This window comes from Macrotis lagotis, chromosome 6 (genome assembly GCF_037893015.1).
Source record: "Macrotis lagotis isolate mMagLag1 chromosome 6, bilby.v1.9.chrom.fasta, whole genome shotgun sequence".
NCBI lineage: Eukaryota > Metazoa > Chordata > Mammalia > Peramelemorphia > Peramelidae > Macrotis > Macrotis lagotis.
Window position 1 is genome coordinate 11,062,487 of NC_133663.1, and position 17,181 is coordinate 11,079,667.

General features: G+C 43.2%; 1 protein-coding gene across 3 annotated transcripts in view; it reads right to left on the reverse strand.

Annotated features, from left to right (window-relative positions):
• Positions 1-17,181, reverse strand: part of CROCC2 (ciliary rootlet coiled-coil, rootletin family member 2) — a 165,602-nt gene that overhangs the window by 97,747 nt on the left and 50,674 nt on the right. For all 3 annotated transcript variants that reach the window (XM_074190729.1, XM_074190727.1, XM_074190728.1), the window contains 9 exons: positions 16,619-16,792; positions 15,220-15,303; positions 13,112-13,218; positions 12,415-12,580; positions 11,349-11,455; positions 8,875-9,102; positions 6,125-6,221; positions 5,936-6,025; positions 4,887-5,102 (listed from right to left, as the gene is read on the reverse strand). In XM_074190729.1, the coding sequence (XP_074046830.1) occupies positions 4,887-5,102; positions 5,936-6,025; positions 6,125-6,221; positions 8,875-9,102; positions 11,349-11,455; positions 12,415-12,580; positions 13,112-13,218; positions 15,220-15,303; positions 16,619-16,792 (1,269 nt within the window). The remainder of the gene's footprint in view (positions 1-4,886; positions 5,103-5,935; positions 6,026-6,124; positions 6,222-8,874; positions 9,103-11,348; positions 11,456-12,414; positions 12,581-13,111; positions 13,219-15,219; positions 15,304-16,618; positions 16,793-17,181) is intronic.

Genomic DNA, 17,181 nt, shown 5'->3' on the forward strand with positions numbered 1-17,181 from the left:
ATGGGTAGGAAGGAAAAGCAAAAGAGAAGTTTTAAAAAACTGAACATAGTATTCATTCAGATTTTGTGTTTTTGTTTGTTTTGTTTTTTTCCTCTGGATATGGATGGCATTGTTCATAACAGGCCTCCAAGGATCATCCTAGATATCTGGACTGCTGAGAGGAGCTCCTTCCATCATAGTTGATTGCAATGTTGTTGTTAATGTATACAGTGTTTTTTTGGTTCTGCTCCCTTTGATCAGCATCACTTTGTGTAATTCTTCCCTTGCTTCTCTAAAGTTAGATCATTCTTGGCTTCTTCTAGATTAATAGTACTCCGTAATATTCATATACCATAATCTTGTTCAGCCATTTTCCAATTGATGGACATCCTCTCGATGACCAATTCTTTGCCACTACAAAAAAGCTGCTAGGAATATTTTGGAACATGTGGGACTTTTCCCAATTTTTTATGATTTCTTTTGGATATAGGCTTAGTACTGGTACTGTTGAGTCAAAGGGTATGAACAATTTTATTGCTCTCTGGACATAGTTCTGTATTGCTCTCCAGACTGGTTGGATTAATTCACAACTCCACCAATAGTGCATTAATAGGATTCACATCTTAGGGCATTTAGTGATGAGTGGAGAGACAGTCATGGACTCAGATGATGCAAGTGGTGAATAAACTGTGCCTGGTAGTAGTTGGACAGCTGGTTTGGAAATTCTTTCCCATGGCAGAACAGAAGTCAAAGGAGAGATGTCCAGAGGCTAGATTCAGCTGAGAACTCTGGGGCATGGCCATGTGCATTCTATGAGGGCACTGGTGCACTGGGAGTGGGGTTTAAATTGATGCATCTTAGCTTGACTCTTTCCTGTACTTTTGGTTTACCTACAGACTGAAAAGTGTGTGGGCTGCTTTGTCTGAGAGCTCATGAGTGTGCCTATTTCTTTTCTCTTTTGGGATTCAGTCCCATTCTTCTGTGATTATAGGCAAAGATTTCTATTCAGTTCCAACATCACTTGGCTGATGGAGTCTATTGTGGCATCTTGAATGATTGATTTCATTGAAATGCAGCATGGGAAGAGGGTTGGTGTTTGCCAGGAATGGAGAAGACCATAAATCCAATTGGATGACTCCCCACATATCACGTTCTCTCTCACAATATATGCTACATGTCCAAAAAAGAACAAACCTAGGGGATCGAAGTGATCACTTCCATGAGGGCCTTGGAGAGCATAGCACTACCCCACAGTGCTCTCTGCTCTTGGGTATGGAGCTGCCAGAATGAGTGATATTTCAAGTGAAAAGACATTGTCCCTATTATTGAACAAAATCAAACTAGTGGCCAATAGCACTCACTGACACTGAAATAAAGCAAAATGTCCTAAAAATTAGAATGAACCAAAATAAAGTTGACTACCTTGAATCTAGAAGATTTCTTTTATTTGCAGCATCCAGTGGCGGACTGGATGACCTCTTGTGTGGGTGAAGATATTGTGAAGGAGATTTCCATTCAGATACAGATTAGAATAGCTGGCCTCTAATGGTCCCTCTCAATGCTGAGATTCTGGGATTCTTGGATTAGTAGCAAAAGTCTTCAGGTGAATGGATACTGGAGCATATTGCCCCAGAGCTTCATCAGTGTGGCTATGAGTCTGTGGTGAAGGACATAAGCCACTTTCTCAGCCTAAGGTGCCCGATGTTCCATGATCATTGGTCCAACAGTGAGCATATCTTGCTCACAGTAGGTTTTTGTTGATTTGACTTGATCATACTTATAAGAACTAGAGAAAATACTTCCCTTAGAGCATCTCTAAGAGAAAGGCAGGGAGAGAGGATTATCCTTACATGGCCAACAAGGAGGCTGAATCGAAGAAATTTGATGCCCATGATCACATACATAGTCTTTCAGTATTTGAAGGGTAGTGCCAGATAGGATTGGAATCCAAGTCTTGCCTCCGTGTTCCATGTTCTTTCCTCTTTTATTGTGTTCTTTAGCTCCTGTCAGTCACTGTCACCATCATCCTCTCCATCCAACACACAGTGATGTAATGATGACAATGATGGAATATAGCTAATGGGTAAATAGCATGTGACCTAGGAACCATCCCAGCCCTTGAAGTCCTTACCATTATAGATGATGATCTTTAATCATCTCAGCTAACAGGCAAATCCCCTTGTCCTTTGCCACCTTGCTCCAGGAAGCTCCAGGCCAGGATTTGTACCCAGACCATTGCTACCTTCAGGCCAGAGCCCTTCCCAACCTGCCATGCAGCTTCCTAGGGAAATCCAGTTTCATGTTCCACCCAACCATCAACCAGGAAATTAAACCCTCCAAGGGAATCTTGTTATATGTTCTACCTGCTACTTTTATATCTAGGCTCCCTCCATTTTCCCCTTCTTATTCTGAGAATGATAGCCCAATCAATGCTACCATTGCTACTGAGAGCCATTCTCTTCCATAGCTCCCATTTGCCCTATATGTAGTCCCCATTAACTTGCATCCCCAGCCTTTAGCACATTGGCTGGCACATGGTGGTCCATTCATTTTCATTCATGTATTCATTCATTCATAGCTTCTAGGTTCTCCTCCTTTGCTGACCTCTCTTGTGGCTGTTCCAAATTCTTTTGTCCATGTAGAGTTTTTCCCACTTTCCACATTCCACATTTCCCCTTCTTGCCTCTTCCTGGATAAGAGGTTACTTTTATCCTCCAAGACTGTGAGAGATTTTGAGAAAGTGTGATTCCTTGGAAATTGTAAAAGCTCTGGAGTCATACCCATGTGGGCAAGTCATTGTGCTCATGACTCTGTGCCTCAGTTTCCTTATCCTCATACTCTCCAGAGGATTCTCTAGTTCTAGTTCATGTTCCTTGATCACTCTCCACAGTCTTTTTGCCTTTTCCTTTCCTTTTGGAATTATGACATCTCATTTAGATGACTGGTCACTTAGTCCCACTAACTTTTTACATTGGAAGGAAATGAGCTCCAGAGAAGTGAGATGAATTATCTAAGGTCACATGGCTAGCAAATGGCAGAGCTCTTCCCACTAACCCTTCTGTTCTCTTTTCTCTGCACTTCTAATTCTTCTACCTTTTCTGCCTATCACATTCTTTTAATGTCTATTTAAAGAGTCCTGGAGATTTGGAGATTTTTGTGATCTTGATTCTTAAAGCAGAGAATTGGAAAACAATTAATTCAAAGAGCTGAGTGGGGGGTGGGATTATCTTTATTTTATTGCTAGTTTTTGTTTCTCTATGCCAGGAACAAGGAACTGGTGTTGCCAAGGCAACCTCAAATTATTGAAATTCAATAAATCTAGGTGCTTTTTAAGGATGAATTAATTAAATATTGGATCAGATATGACCTATGGATAATGTTGTACAAATCCAAATGGCCTTTGGCAGAAAAAAAGGTTTTCCAACTCTGCTCTTTATCATTGATTAGTGATATAGCTAGTATCTCATTGTAGTATTGGCCCTGAAGGAGACTTTCCAACAATACTTCTCTTGAGGTAACACTAATGATGTCTGTAGGCTGCCTCTAAAAGAAGGAAGAGGCAGCAGGTTCTCCCTCATGTAGTGCCACACTCAGTAGTGACTTGGTGAGTCTGTTTTCCCAGACCAGCCATCTGACCACCATTTTGGAATATCTCATGTCTGGAGGATTAAGGCCTTTTCATGGAGTTTTCGTTCATTGTTCCTCATGTTCCTTTCGATTTCCCTTTGTTGCCTCTTCCTAGATAGGAGGTACAATGAGTCCTCTAAGACTATGTCTTGAGAAAGTGTGATTCCTTGGAAGTCGTAATGGCTCTGGAGTCATACCTATGTGGGCAAGTCATTGTGCCTACAACTCTATGCCTCAGTTTCCTCAACTGTAAAATGAAAGGGTTAGATTAGAGAACCTCTGAAGTTTCTTCCAACTCAAGTTTCTTCCAACTTTTGTGCTTTTGTGCTCACTTTTCCTGTCTGGGTCTCATTTTCTTCATGTATAAAATTATAGTATTGAATTAAATCACCTCTGAGACCCATCCAGTCCTAGGTCTATGATCTTATAAATTTTAGGTCTTGTCCTCTGTTCACTACCATCTTGCTGCTCTGGAAAGATTATCCTTGTTGAGTTGGCTCCAAACACTGTCTCAAGAGGATTCCTGCGAGATTGTAAACATATTACCCAGGAGAAATATTTCCTTTGTGTACTGAGGATTATGGTTGATGGTTGGCAGGACAGGACAGGTAAGTTCTGAAGGGCCAAAATAGGAAAAGAATGATTTCGAGGGTGGACATATGACTTTGCAGTTGGACAAGGCCTTAAAAAACAAGTCTCCAATGAAGAATTTTGCCTTGAGTTAGCCCTTGGGGGAAATGGTCATGTGAGGCAGTGCAATGAATGTATTCAATTATGATTTAGGAACTGGGGATATGCGGTCTTAAGCCTAGGCTCTGTTACCTGCTATGTGACCCTGGAAAAGTCAGTTCCTCATTTGGGCCTCAGTTTCCCAGTTAGTAATTAGGAGGACGGGGCAGGGGAAGTAGGTGGTCTCCAAGATCCTTTACAGAAATCCGTGATAAAGGGCTTTTAATTTCCCCAGCTTGTAGGAGATCTGGTTTGTTGTTGTTACTTCTTCAGACATTACTGATTCTCAGTGAAAACACAGCTCTACCCCAGTGTACCCAAGACCCTCTCTTCTTGCCCATTATCTCTACTCAAAGCCCTCCATTTTGACCACCGGACTCAGCCTGGATTAACCTGATGCAATCTTGGGTAACACACAATATTAAGGAGATAGATTTTTATTATTTTCCTCTCCAGTAAAAACTAGTGTCTGCTTTGGGGGAAGCCCAGGATTCCCTTGACTCCCTGTTCTTTGTACTTAAGCAACCCCAAGTGCTGGGGGTTCTCCCAACCTGTTCCTGTTGATGTCTCTTTTGGAGGGCTCCCTGGATGGCCTGCAGAGCTGTGTCCTGGCGTAGTGGGGAGAAGGACCGAGGGAGGGGTGCCTGCTGTGGAGGAGGGGAGCCAGAGTGCAGAGGGGACGGCTGTCTTCCAGGATCTTCTTGCCCTCCACCCCTTCTGTTGTCTGTTGAGGGAAGGTCTATACACTCAGCATCGGCCAGAACTAACTACAGAGGGAACAGATAATGGAGAAAGCTGATGAATGACCATGTCTTCCTCATAACACACATCAAACACAATACTATTTACCCATGCTCTATATTATTTATTATTATTATTATATTTATAATCATATTAAATAATTATTATCACATTTAATCTTCACAATGATCTGGGAAGGTTGGTCCTGCAGGTAGTTTCACCCTCATTTTGCAGATGAGTAAACTGAGGAACAATGAAATTAAGTAATTTATCCCAGCTCTGCCCCTTACTATCGGGGTGACCTTGGACTGGAGTCTACTAAACTCTCTATACTTTAGATTTCTCCTGTAAAATGAAAGGATTTGACTTGAGGTGTCTTCCATTACTGAATCTTTGGTCCTTATTCCTGTTTACTTCCCAGGCTCACAGAGATGTGAAATGATGATTAAATATTTAGTGTCTCCACTGTATGATACAGCCTAATCCCATGAACCATCCTAATTATATCATGTACATCAATTTCATCCCCTGGACTAAACAAGAAGGTCCCCTCATGGAAGTTCACATATCCTATGTCTGATCACATCAGTCTATAGAAAGGAAAAACGAAAACATTGGTTGCTTGGTCTCTCCTTTTGCTTTCTGTTCATAATTAAATATTCCATTTTCTTGTCAAACTTCCCTCTCTACTATTTAAATCAAACCTCAGACATTTACTATGTGATCTTTGAGAAAAACCCTATGCCTCCCCGTGCCTCAGTTTCCTTATCTTGAAAATGAGAAAACTGGACTCGATGGTTCTACGTTTCTTTCAGCTCTACATCTAGGCTGCTATGATTTCCCCATGAATATATAGCACCTTGGTGATATGGTTTAAAACACTCTGTAAAGATTCCACTTCATCCTTCAGGTTCTCTGCTTCCAGGAGATCTCCAGTTTGGGTGGATTCCTGGATTTAGAGAAGCAAACATCTTATGGTTACAAACAGGCCTTAGGGACATGAGGGAAAGCAAATACTCAAGAGAAAAGTCTCCATCAATACACATACCAGCTTCTGAATGTCAAATTTTAAGGAAGATATGGTCTTTTCTTTTTTAGCATTTTGTTCCTGGAGCCTTTCTCCCAGCAGAGTCAGCTCTGTGAGCCTAGAAAATCAGTGACAGTGGGGCAGTGTTATCCAAAGAGAGGGCAGAACAAAGTCTGCAAGAGTTGGTGGCCAGATCTCAGAGCTGTCTCACATTCATACGGGAGGAACCTGAAATTCATTTATATTCCGTGGACATTTTTTAAGGACCTGTTGGGCCCTGAGTATACAAAGATAAAACTGAGACAGTGTCTGACCTCTAGGAGCTTATATTCTACTGTGATACAAGAGATACAAGGACATAAATGAGAATAAAGAATAGAACACAAGTCACTAGGGGAATAAGGAGGGCTGCATGGAAGAGGTGGCATATGAGTTGAAGAGAAGGATTCTGAGTAGGGGAACTCCCAGAATTCCAGAGTTGGGAGGAACCTTAGGGGTGATCCAGTATGACCCATAACTGAAAAAAGAATTTCCCCATGATATCCCTAACAAATATTAGTTCAGCTAGATTTTAATGACCTCCCAAGAGGGAGAACCCACTAAATCCCAAGGTTGCCATTCTGTTTTGGGGGCAACTAATTGTCCCCAATTTCTCACTATAAGCCTAAATTTGCCTCTTTTCCGGATTCTGTTTTGTAGGGGCCAAGCAGAATAAGGGTAATGATGATCTTTCAATTACTTGAAGATAACTATCATGTCCTGTCTGGGCCTTTTTTTCCCTCCCTTCAAATAATTCCATGGCATAGACTCAAGGCCTTTGAGTTCCTGGTGGTCCTCCCCTAAACTCTCTCCAGTTTCTCAATAACCTTCCTAAATGGTGGTACCCCAAATTGTATATAGTCCCATATATTCCATATATGGTCTTATCTGGGATAATCATCTCTCTCCAGACTTGGAAGAAACAACCCCCTTAAAGTAACCCAAGGCCAATGGATCTTGCCAGCCAGGCTGACTCATAAGGAAATACATTCCTTGGGGACAACCCATTTGAATACTCGGAGGCAGAAGACAGGGTATTAAGGTAGGGAAATATCTAATAATCCTTCTGGTCAGTTTTTTAAAATTTATGAATAGTTTATTATTATTTCTTATAGAATTTATTAGTATTATTTTATTTATTTTTAATGGTAATAAATAAGAAACTAGAAATCTGACTCTGGTTCATGAATGACTGGAAGAAGTGAGAGGCAGCTAGAAGTATTGTATATATGAATATATATATATATGTATATAATATATATAAAAGCTCAATTTAACCTTCAAAAAAAGTTTGACTGGAGGGGAGAGTTCATGTAGATAAATAGCTGGATGGAAAGGTATTTAGCTGGATAGATAGTAGATGAGTAGATAGATATTTAGGTGGATAGGTAGATGAAAGATAAAAAGGTAAATGAATAGGTAAAAGATGGATAATTAGGAGCTGGATATTAAGCACTCACTATGGGCAAGGCTAAATACTGGGAATGCAAATTAAAGCAAATAGGAAGATCTTCACCTTCAAGGAGCTCCCATTCCAATAGGAAAAGTCTACATAGAAAAGGGAACCAAAAAGTAGTGGAAGAAACTTCTAGTTGAGGACAAATTATAGACACCTGGCGAATCAGAATTAGAGGGGAGTTTGAAGAGAGTATGACTGGTCTGGACACTCCCTCAGATGGAGGCTCTGGGCTGAAGCTCAATGATTGGACAAGAGGTGGAGAAAGGAATGGCATAAAGCTTCAAAGATAGGTGTATCCTTCAATCATGAGGAACTTGACCTTGATCTCAGAGGCAACAGAGAGCCGAGGAGCGACTTAGGAAAGTTCTGTTGAGTCACTAAGAGTTTGGAGGGGGTGTGATGAAGTTGAAGCCCGATACCCAAAAGGGAGGCGGTCATGGTGAATGAAGGAGGTGATGAAAGTGACTTAAGAGAGTGGTCAAGGGAGTGGAGAGGAGGACAAGATGCAAGAGATACTTGGAGACAGAATGAGCAGGAGTTGGTGATTCAGGGGGAATGGAAGGGAACAATGAAGTAAGGAAGAGGGAAGAGGGAAGAGGGGAGGGGACTTCCATTCTGGAACCTCAGTGTTGGGAGGATAGAAATAGGGATGTGAGAGAGAGAATGGTGGGTCTGGGGTGTAGAGAAAGACATCTATTTTGGACAAAGGACCATAGATCTTGACCTGGAAGGGACTCCAGAGGTTTAATAACAACAGAAAGAGAAGGATAGTTGGCTTAATATATATTATATAATATATATATATATTATATAATATAAAGTGTAATTGCAAGATATATTATAAATATTTATATAACTGGCATTTATAGGAGCTGGTTGTACAGGGCATACTCCAATCAATCAATCAATCAGTATTGATTAGGCACCTACTATGGGCCTAGGTGCGCTAAGTGCTGCAGAGACAAAGAAAAGCAAACCCCACAACCCCTGCCTTCAAGGAGCTCATAGTGTAATGGGAGACAAGAGGCCAACAACCATGGTCCTACTAGGTGACTAGAGCCCACTCCTCAGAGTCCCTGCCCCCATTTGTATTAATTCTCTTTATATTTATGCTGCTTATATTTTTGTGTGTCCTTGAGGCCCATTAGATGGTAAGCTCACTGAGAGGAGGGATGGTTTCCCAGCATGGTGCCTAGCATTACAGAGGAGTTTGCTTTATGTTTGTTGATGACGGACTGACTATCCAGGACTCCTCTAGGCTTGCCACTCTCACCTGGAGTTGAGTTCAACTTTTTCAGAGTCCCAGCGGCTCTGCAGCTGGATCATCTCGCGCACCTTGTCCCGAAGCTGTTGCTCTAGGCGGGCACTGTGGCGAGCCTGCTTCTCCAAGGAGGAATAGGCACTGCTCTCAGACAGCTGGAGGTTGGAGTCAAGATTGAGACAGACCGTATGCAGGCGGCGAGCAGTCCTGGCTAGATCCGACTTCATATCCGTTAGACCTCTGATGGGGGAAAAGAGATGGCAATGAAGACATAGCTTTGCCTATGGTTCATCCCTTCAGCTCCCTGAGCCTCAGTTTTCTCATATTCACAATAAAAAGTTTGGTCAAGATGGACCCAATTCTAAATCCTAAAAAGAAAACAGTATCTGAAATTTGTAAAATTTAGAATATTCTAAGTAAGGGGATCATGGGTCAAGGGGGTCTAGGTATTTTTGTAACTTTTGCAGCACCATTGCCAGACTGCTTTCCAAAAAGAATCCACCAATTTGCAATTCCACCAACAATGTCTTAACAGCTTCAGATCACCTTCCCAAATAAGTGGAAGATTCAGATCATCAGTGAATTAGTTGATTCATAGGATGCTAAATAATTAGTGACTAAGGCTTTTTTTATACCAATTGTACTAATTAACCAATCTATCATTGTTATATTTTTAATCAAATATGAAAGATATATATTTCAACAATCATGCAAGTCCCTTAGACTCCTATTAGCTTCCTCATTTGAATGCTGGAGTTGGAATCAATAGCCCCCAAGGGTCCTTCTAGCACAAAATCTATGATCATCATCAGAATGGAAACTCCTTCCACTAAAGCAAATATCAACACGTGTCTAACTAATCAATCTTCAGGAGTCAATAGAAACTCATGGAGATTAAATGATTTATTTGCCCATTAGCCACACAGTTTTGGAATGAGAACCCAAGATTTTCCAATTCTAAATTCATCAGTCTCCTCTAATCTGTCCTGATGGAGTTCTAGATTTGGAGGCAGGAAGTCCTGGGTTAAAATTCTATCTCTGATGTTTACTAGTTCTATGATTCTATTCCTTAACCCTTTAGTACCATCAAAGAATTCTCTATGAGAATATGGAGTTGTGGAAGTAGATGATCTACATTGGTGGAGGGAGTTCCCATACTTTGCACCTCCCTAACTCTGTAAATCAGAGCTCTTGACCCCAAAATATTCAACATCATTGGCTTTACTTTCATCATCAAAAATCCAGTTGAAGGATAAACATTCCAAATTCAGACATATTTGTCATAGTAGAGGCTCAATTTCTGGATGACTAATAGCAGCAGTCTTCTTCCAACTCTGTGGATAAAGTCTATATTTATTGGTTCATTTAATGCCACAAGTATCTAGTTTATTAATCACATCTGTGATGACTTGTGTAACACCTGTTTATATGACCCTATTAGAGACACTGAAGATCTTGCTATGTACTCCAACCTATGCAATCATGGAAAGGATATGTGCATGGGAGTGTGATTTTTTGATTTGTGAGAAGACAAAGAGGAAGAATATGGGGAGAAACTTCTTTAATCAGATCTTTTTCCTTTTTATGGCAAGGCAATGGGGTTAAGTGACTTGCCCAAGGCCACACAGCTAGGTAATTATTAATTGTCTGAGGTTGGACTTGAACTCAGGTACTCCTGACTCCAGGGCTGGTGCTCTATCCACTGTGCCACCTAGCTGCCCCAATCAGATCTGTTTTAACCGTGGTGTTGTAAAGAGGATTCTATGAAGAATCTTAGAGAAGCTGGCAAATACAGCATATTCTGGATGACCTGTTCCCTGCAATGACTAGAAAGAGGACACTTATTTACTGAAAAGGAGTAATTTAGTTCCCGAGAAATGGAATTTAACTATTATCTTGAGGAGTTCTGTGAAGATGTTTCTTGAGGAAACTTACATCAATATTGGGGGTGAGGTGGATGACAAACTTGTTTTTCTGAATATGAAGGGTTTGAATACAATTATATATATATATATATATATATATAATCATATAAATGAAATGAGATACTGTAAATTATTATCCATGCCTCCTCTTCATTGTTGATTTCATTTGTTAGCAAATTGCATAAGAATCACCATTATTGGAAAGGGGGATTTCCCTCATTTATTCAATAAATAATATTGAATGAACTGGAGTGGAGATTTGAGCCAAATGATTAATTAGTGAAAGTTTAAGTTTTGTGAATTAATAGGAAACTATCTCATCCTGACCTTGGATTTCTTTAGAATTTAGGATGATAAAGTAATCTAGCAATGAGCCAAGTGGTCAGACTGAAAACTGACATATGAGTGAGAATCTGAGAGTGGAACGGACCTCAGCAGCCCTTGAATGTGATCTCTAATGTAAAGACTTCCAACAAATGTTTTGTAGCCTGGGCTTGGTCAGCCCTCTCAGTCTCAAATCTTGTACATTTGTCTCCCTCTTTGTGGGTCCCGGTGGCTCACCTCTCAGTGGCGGCTTGAAATTCTGCAAAGTTGCTCCGGAGGACCACAGCACGTCGCCAGAGGATGAGGATCCCTCTTGGTTCTTTCCACAAGAGTGCCTCAGAGCTCTAGGTTGGGAACAGTTGTTTGACATTTTTGATCAATGCAGGAGAGACTACATGCCTGTCTTGGAGAATCACAAATCACAGGTCTAGAGCTAAAAGGGACCTTAGTGGTTCTCTTGCCCAGAGGTACCAACCTCAGAGACTCCCAGTGTAGTCTGAACCAAACTAAAATGTATTTGAGAGATGTTTGACAAAGTGCATAAAATATCATATAGCAGAGATAATGTTAATTTTTGTTTTCTAAGTCATCGTGCTGCTTGCACGGATCCCGTACATTTGAGTCTGACCACCCCATATTCTATAGATGAGGAAACCTTGTATGAGGAAGGTTAATTTGACTTACTTATGATCACACAGCTAATAAACATATGAAATAGGATTTGACCCTGATCTTTTGACTCCATAGCCAATATTTACCCATCTAATGAACACTTTTGAGGTCACTTAACCTGCCTAGAACTTAGTTTCTTCATCTGTAAAATGATGAGAATGGAAGGAAGCCCTTGTTTAGGGCTAACCAAGCCCACACTATTGGAGCATCACTCTCTTTCTCTCCCTCTCCTTTCCACCCCACCCTAGACACTGAAAAGAAATGGAAGCATATGAGAAAGCAAGACTCTTAAAGCAAGGAAGGAAAAAGATCAATGTTTCCCTTTGTCTTCCTCTTTCTAGGAGCCCACCATATTTTTCTTTCCCTTGACTTGAGAACTTGAAACCAAAAGAGGTTTGACCTGGGAAACCTCAGTCTGGGTTGTGCCTAGAATCCCAAGGGTGTCTTGGAACTTCATTTCTGAATTTCCCTCTCCTAGGGTCCAGTGCTTTGAGATCACAATGACCTTGAGCTTGAGTCTAGCGCAGGACCTTGCTAAGGCCAATAGAACTGTTTAGACATGGTCATCCCAGGAGAGCCATCAGCTCTCCTCCCTCCTGACTCTTGAGAATGGGGCAGTCCCGATGCCCACCTCTTTCTCCTTCCACCAGTGGAGCTCTTTCTGCTCCAGCTCATCCCTCAGCTTGCTCATGCTGCTGGCCATCTTCTCCTGCTCCTCAGCCAGCTTCTGGTTGGAATTTTTCATGTGTTCTAGTTGTTCCCGGAGAAGAGCGTTCACTTGGGTAAGACTTGTGCTCCTGGCAGAGTTGGGGGTTTGAAGAACAATACAAACAAAAGCATCAGAATCAATTTTGTGGGCAGGGGCATCAATGGGACCAGATTCCAAGTAAAGGATACAAGCTGATGCTTTTACCTGGTTATTCCTCACTTCTATAAAAAAGATCAGAAATGTCAAACATGATCCTTAGAGGAATTTTATTTCAAGAAGGGACATGGTCAGGAAAGTGACTTTGGGAGCTGCAGGATTCATGAGAGTCAAGGTCTCTTCTTAGGGGTTGGTAAGAGGGGATTAGGTTTTGACATATGGTTGTGTGATTGAGTGTATATGGCGAGAAGGGCATGGCGGTGAATCACCTTCCAAGAAGGAAAGTGAAATTTTTAATCTGCTTTCACCATATAGTTTTGTTATTGACCTCTAAGACCTTGGGCAATCCAATTCCCCTCTTGAGCCTTTGGTGTTCTTTGTGAATTAAGACAAGTTGACTCAATGGCCTCCAAGTGTCTTTCAGGTTCTAGGTATATGACCCCTCAAGGGGCCAGAGGCTCACCTCTGTTCTTCCTCTTCCAGTCGAGAGAGGGCTTCGTCCAAGTCCGAATTGTACTCCTGTTCTGAGTGACGTAGTCGCAGTTCTGCAGACTGGAGCTTTGTCTGCATCTGCGAGGGATGGACATAAGAAAGGAGAAGGTGGCATGATTGCCAGCAATCCTCAGGCAGAAGCTGGATAGAGGGCTCCTTGGCCAGAGGGGAAGCCATTAGGTGGACAGAACAATTTATATCAGTTTCCCCAAAACACTTCTGAGGACTATTTTGAGATGGTGTATTAACACTGTGCTGCAATAGAGTACCAGCCCTGGAGTTAGGACGACCTGAGTTCTTAATAATTACCTAGCTGTGTGACCTTGGACATGTCACTTAACCTCATTGCTGTGCAAAAAACAAAAAAAAAAAACAAACTATGCTACTATAGGTCCAGAAGACCTTTCAACTTGGGGTCAAATAAATAGGAGATACAGTGTGGTTGACATTTAATTGAATTAATAATATTAACTAATGTGTATATTGTGCCTTGTACCAATTTTCTCTGATGAAGCTTATGACAAGACTTGTGAAGTAGCTAAGAAGGGTATTATTTTCTCCCTTTCAGAGAGCACAAAACTGAGGTGACTGAATGACAATGACTCGCCCAAGGTGACACAGTGTTAGAGGTAGAATTTGAACCCAGGTCTTCCAGGAAGTAAGCTTGGTATACAATCTCTTATCTGCACAAATGCTTCTGTCCATTGGTAGATGACATTAGGATTCTCAAAAGATCTCAAGAGGAATCCGATTCAGTGAAACCAAAGCAGGATGAAAGAAGCTGTTTGTCTGAAAAGGATGTGGAGGTTTCAGTGACCTCCAAGTTCAATCTAACTCAATGGTAGAATATTGCAGTCAAGCAAACCATATTGTCCATGAAGAGAAACATCCAGAACTTAGAAAAACATGATCTCACTCTATTTTATGTCCATTTTATAATGGGAGCCCTGGGAATCAAAGAGATTACATGACTTTCCAATAGCTAAAGAGCTAGTGAGTCTCTAAACAGTGGTATTCCTATTATATTTTGCTTCCTCTCTTAAACACATGTTTGAGATTGGTAATGTAGAAAACTCTCTTCTCCTGGAGCTGTTTGGATGTTTTAGTCTGAGGGGTGATCCCAGGGCTGATGGGCAAAGGTCTCATAGTCACTGACAAGCTGTTGGGTGGGTAGGTGGAGATTCACAGGAACAAGGCTTCTCATCAGCTAGACCAATGAATTTGAGGGGCTGAGAAGTTATAGGGTGTCTCCAGGCCCATTGAGGGGAAGAGAGTCCCGACTTGGGAATCTAGGGATAGCACCTGGAGGGCCACGGGGGTTCTCCATCACCCCAGGGATGCTTTCTTGTTCCTATGTGAGATGTTATGAAGGTTCTTCAAGGGAGCTCATGCAAAGGCATCTGAGAGAGGCCCATCTGGCTTTGTGAGCTGGTGAGAACAGGCGCACGGACGGAAATGCCCTGGGGAGTTCCATTTGTAACGGGTATTCCACGGCCTTGGGCCTGCTGCCAAAGACCCATGATTAAACACAGACCAGGCTCGGGCTGGGAGGAGCTGACATGCAAGTGGCCTGTTGAACCAAGGCCTCTGTGTCCCTAGCTCATCCAATCCCTTCTAGGCCTGAGCTGTAGACCTTGGACTAATCATTGAGCCAAACTGGACCTTGGCCTTGGAGTTAGCAAGACCTGGGTTCAAATCTGCCCCTGAAATGCTCTTCCCTTGACTGGTCTTCCCCACTGGCGTGACCATGCCTCAGTTTCATCATCTGTAGAATACCTGCAGGCCCCAGCTCTCTCTCACACAGGGTTTTGTAAGGCTCTGGTGAGATAATGAATAGAAAGTCCTTCATAAATTTAAATGTCAGCTGTTGTTGCCTTTTATTAGATAGATACTCCAGATTCACTCAATGATACAAAAGATCTCTGATCTCCCCCGCCCCTGCCCTTACTGTACAGATGGGGCCAATCTCTGGTTCTGTCCAACAGGTTGGAAGGGGGAATGGGTTGGGGAGAAGAAGCTAAAAGGGAAAGCCCAGCCCCTGGGGTCAGTGGGGACACAAAGACTCCCACACCCACTGACCATCATCTTCTGGCGCTCACATTCGGACGTTCTCTCCATTAGCTTCTGTTCTAGCTCTCCGCATTTCTGTTTATACTGCAATACCTGGGGTGGGGGGGAAGAAAAAGAAGGGCAAGGGGAGAGAGGAGAAGATACAATGAGGAATTATGGTCCTTGTGAAAATTCTGTTGAGTTGGGAGATTGGAGAGATTTGGGGAAGACCTGGGGGCTCGATGAAAAGAAGTGTTCTCCTGGTGGGGCAAGGTAGTGTTGGATAAGAGAGTGGCCTATGTACTAGAGGGTCTGGCCCTGGACCCTATAGGATGGGAATTGTCACTCACCCAACTCCTAATGCCTACCCTCCCCCCAAACTCAGGAGGAGGGAGAAGGGGGACCCCGTGTGGGGGGAGGCTGATCCAGTGCTGGCTTATTGGAGAATCATGTGCTGTCCTCTCTTTTCAGGTTGACAATCTAAAGCAAAGTCTATTTGTCTCACCCTAGTTTTGACACACACACACACACACACACACACACACACACACACACACAAACCGGCTGATCAAGTGAGGAAGGAGAGGAGGAGGAGGAGGGATGGGGCTTTGACCTCATCTGTGTACTCCCCAGTCAGAAATTGTAACCTCTGAAATGGCAGCTAAGCAGAATTCCCAAGGAAGGTCTGAAGCCCCCTGGATGGCTTGTAATGGGTGACTGAAAAATGAATTGAAAAGTTTTCTAAAGTCCTTCCAATGGATGAGCCACATACTGTGCTTCAAGCTGGAGGATGCCAAATGGAATGAATGAAGCAGCCCCCGTCCTCAAGGAGCTTCCATTCTAATGAGGACCACATTGCCTTGGCATGGTCTCCCAGGGCTAGACCTGCAGGAGTCTGCCACAGCATCCACATTTTACAGATGAGAACAATGAGGCCCAGGTGGGTCCCATCAGCCACCCTGTGCGAGGGCCACAACCTCATTCCAAGATGTAATATGAGGTGCTGTGATCTCAGCAGCTATAACACAGGTCAGTTTGGAGATGGGAAGGACCTTATTAAACTCTTTTTTGTACAGGGGAAGAAACTGAGGCCTTCAGCTATCCTCTCTTGACCGTGTCTGAAACAGGTCTCTGATCTCTGTTCTCCTGGCTCCCAACAGAAGAGCCTGGGGCTTCCTTCCCTGGAACGTGAACAGGGTGGAGGCTGGACAAATAGTCCTTGTTCATTCAGGTCAAGTCCCAGTTCTGCTATGGGTGCTCAGGTGAGTCATTTACCTGTGCCTCTGTTTCCCCATCTGTACAATAAAGGGAGGTATGGGGGAAATCACTTGGGAGTCCTTCTGATTCTGCCTTTTGATGATTCTGGGCAACGTTGGGAGGAGATGGGCTTGTGGTTTGTCCCCACTGTCGAGGCTGCCCACGCACTTACCTTGCTCTGCAGCCTCTGGACCAGCTGGGCCTGTCGCTGCTGCCCCTCCTGGTAGGCCTGGAGCTTCCGCTGGCTGGCTCTCTCGGCCCCCTCCAGTTTCCGCTTCATTTCCCAGATGGTGGGACTGCTCTCTCCCTCCCGCTGACCGGCCTCCACACTCAGCGCTCTGTCCAGCTGAAAAAAAAAATAACCAAAAAACAGGGAACCCTGCATGGCCTGGGCCGAGGAACACTATCTGTCAGGGGGACCCTGGAGGCTGCAGAGGGGCTGGGCCAGAGAGTACCTCCCCAGCCCCCCAGCACCCTGGGGAGGCCGCACGCATCTTAGGGGGACACCCCCACCCCCAAAAGGGGCCGGCATCCCCGGTCATTTGGGAAGAAGACAGCACTGTTCTCATTCTGTGAAGCCCACATAGGAAAATGTGTCTCAGACTGTGGAAATGTGTGTGACCGATCAAATTAGTGAGCAGGCATTTCCTGTGGGCCGGATGGTCAGGGAAGCTCTCCAGAGGTTGGCAGCAACCAGAGTGCAGGGAGGTCATGGCTTCGGGGCTCGGGAGTGGC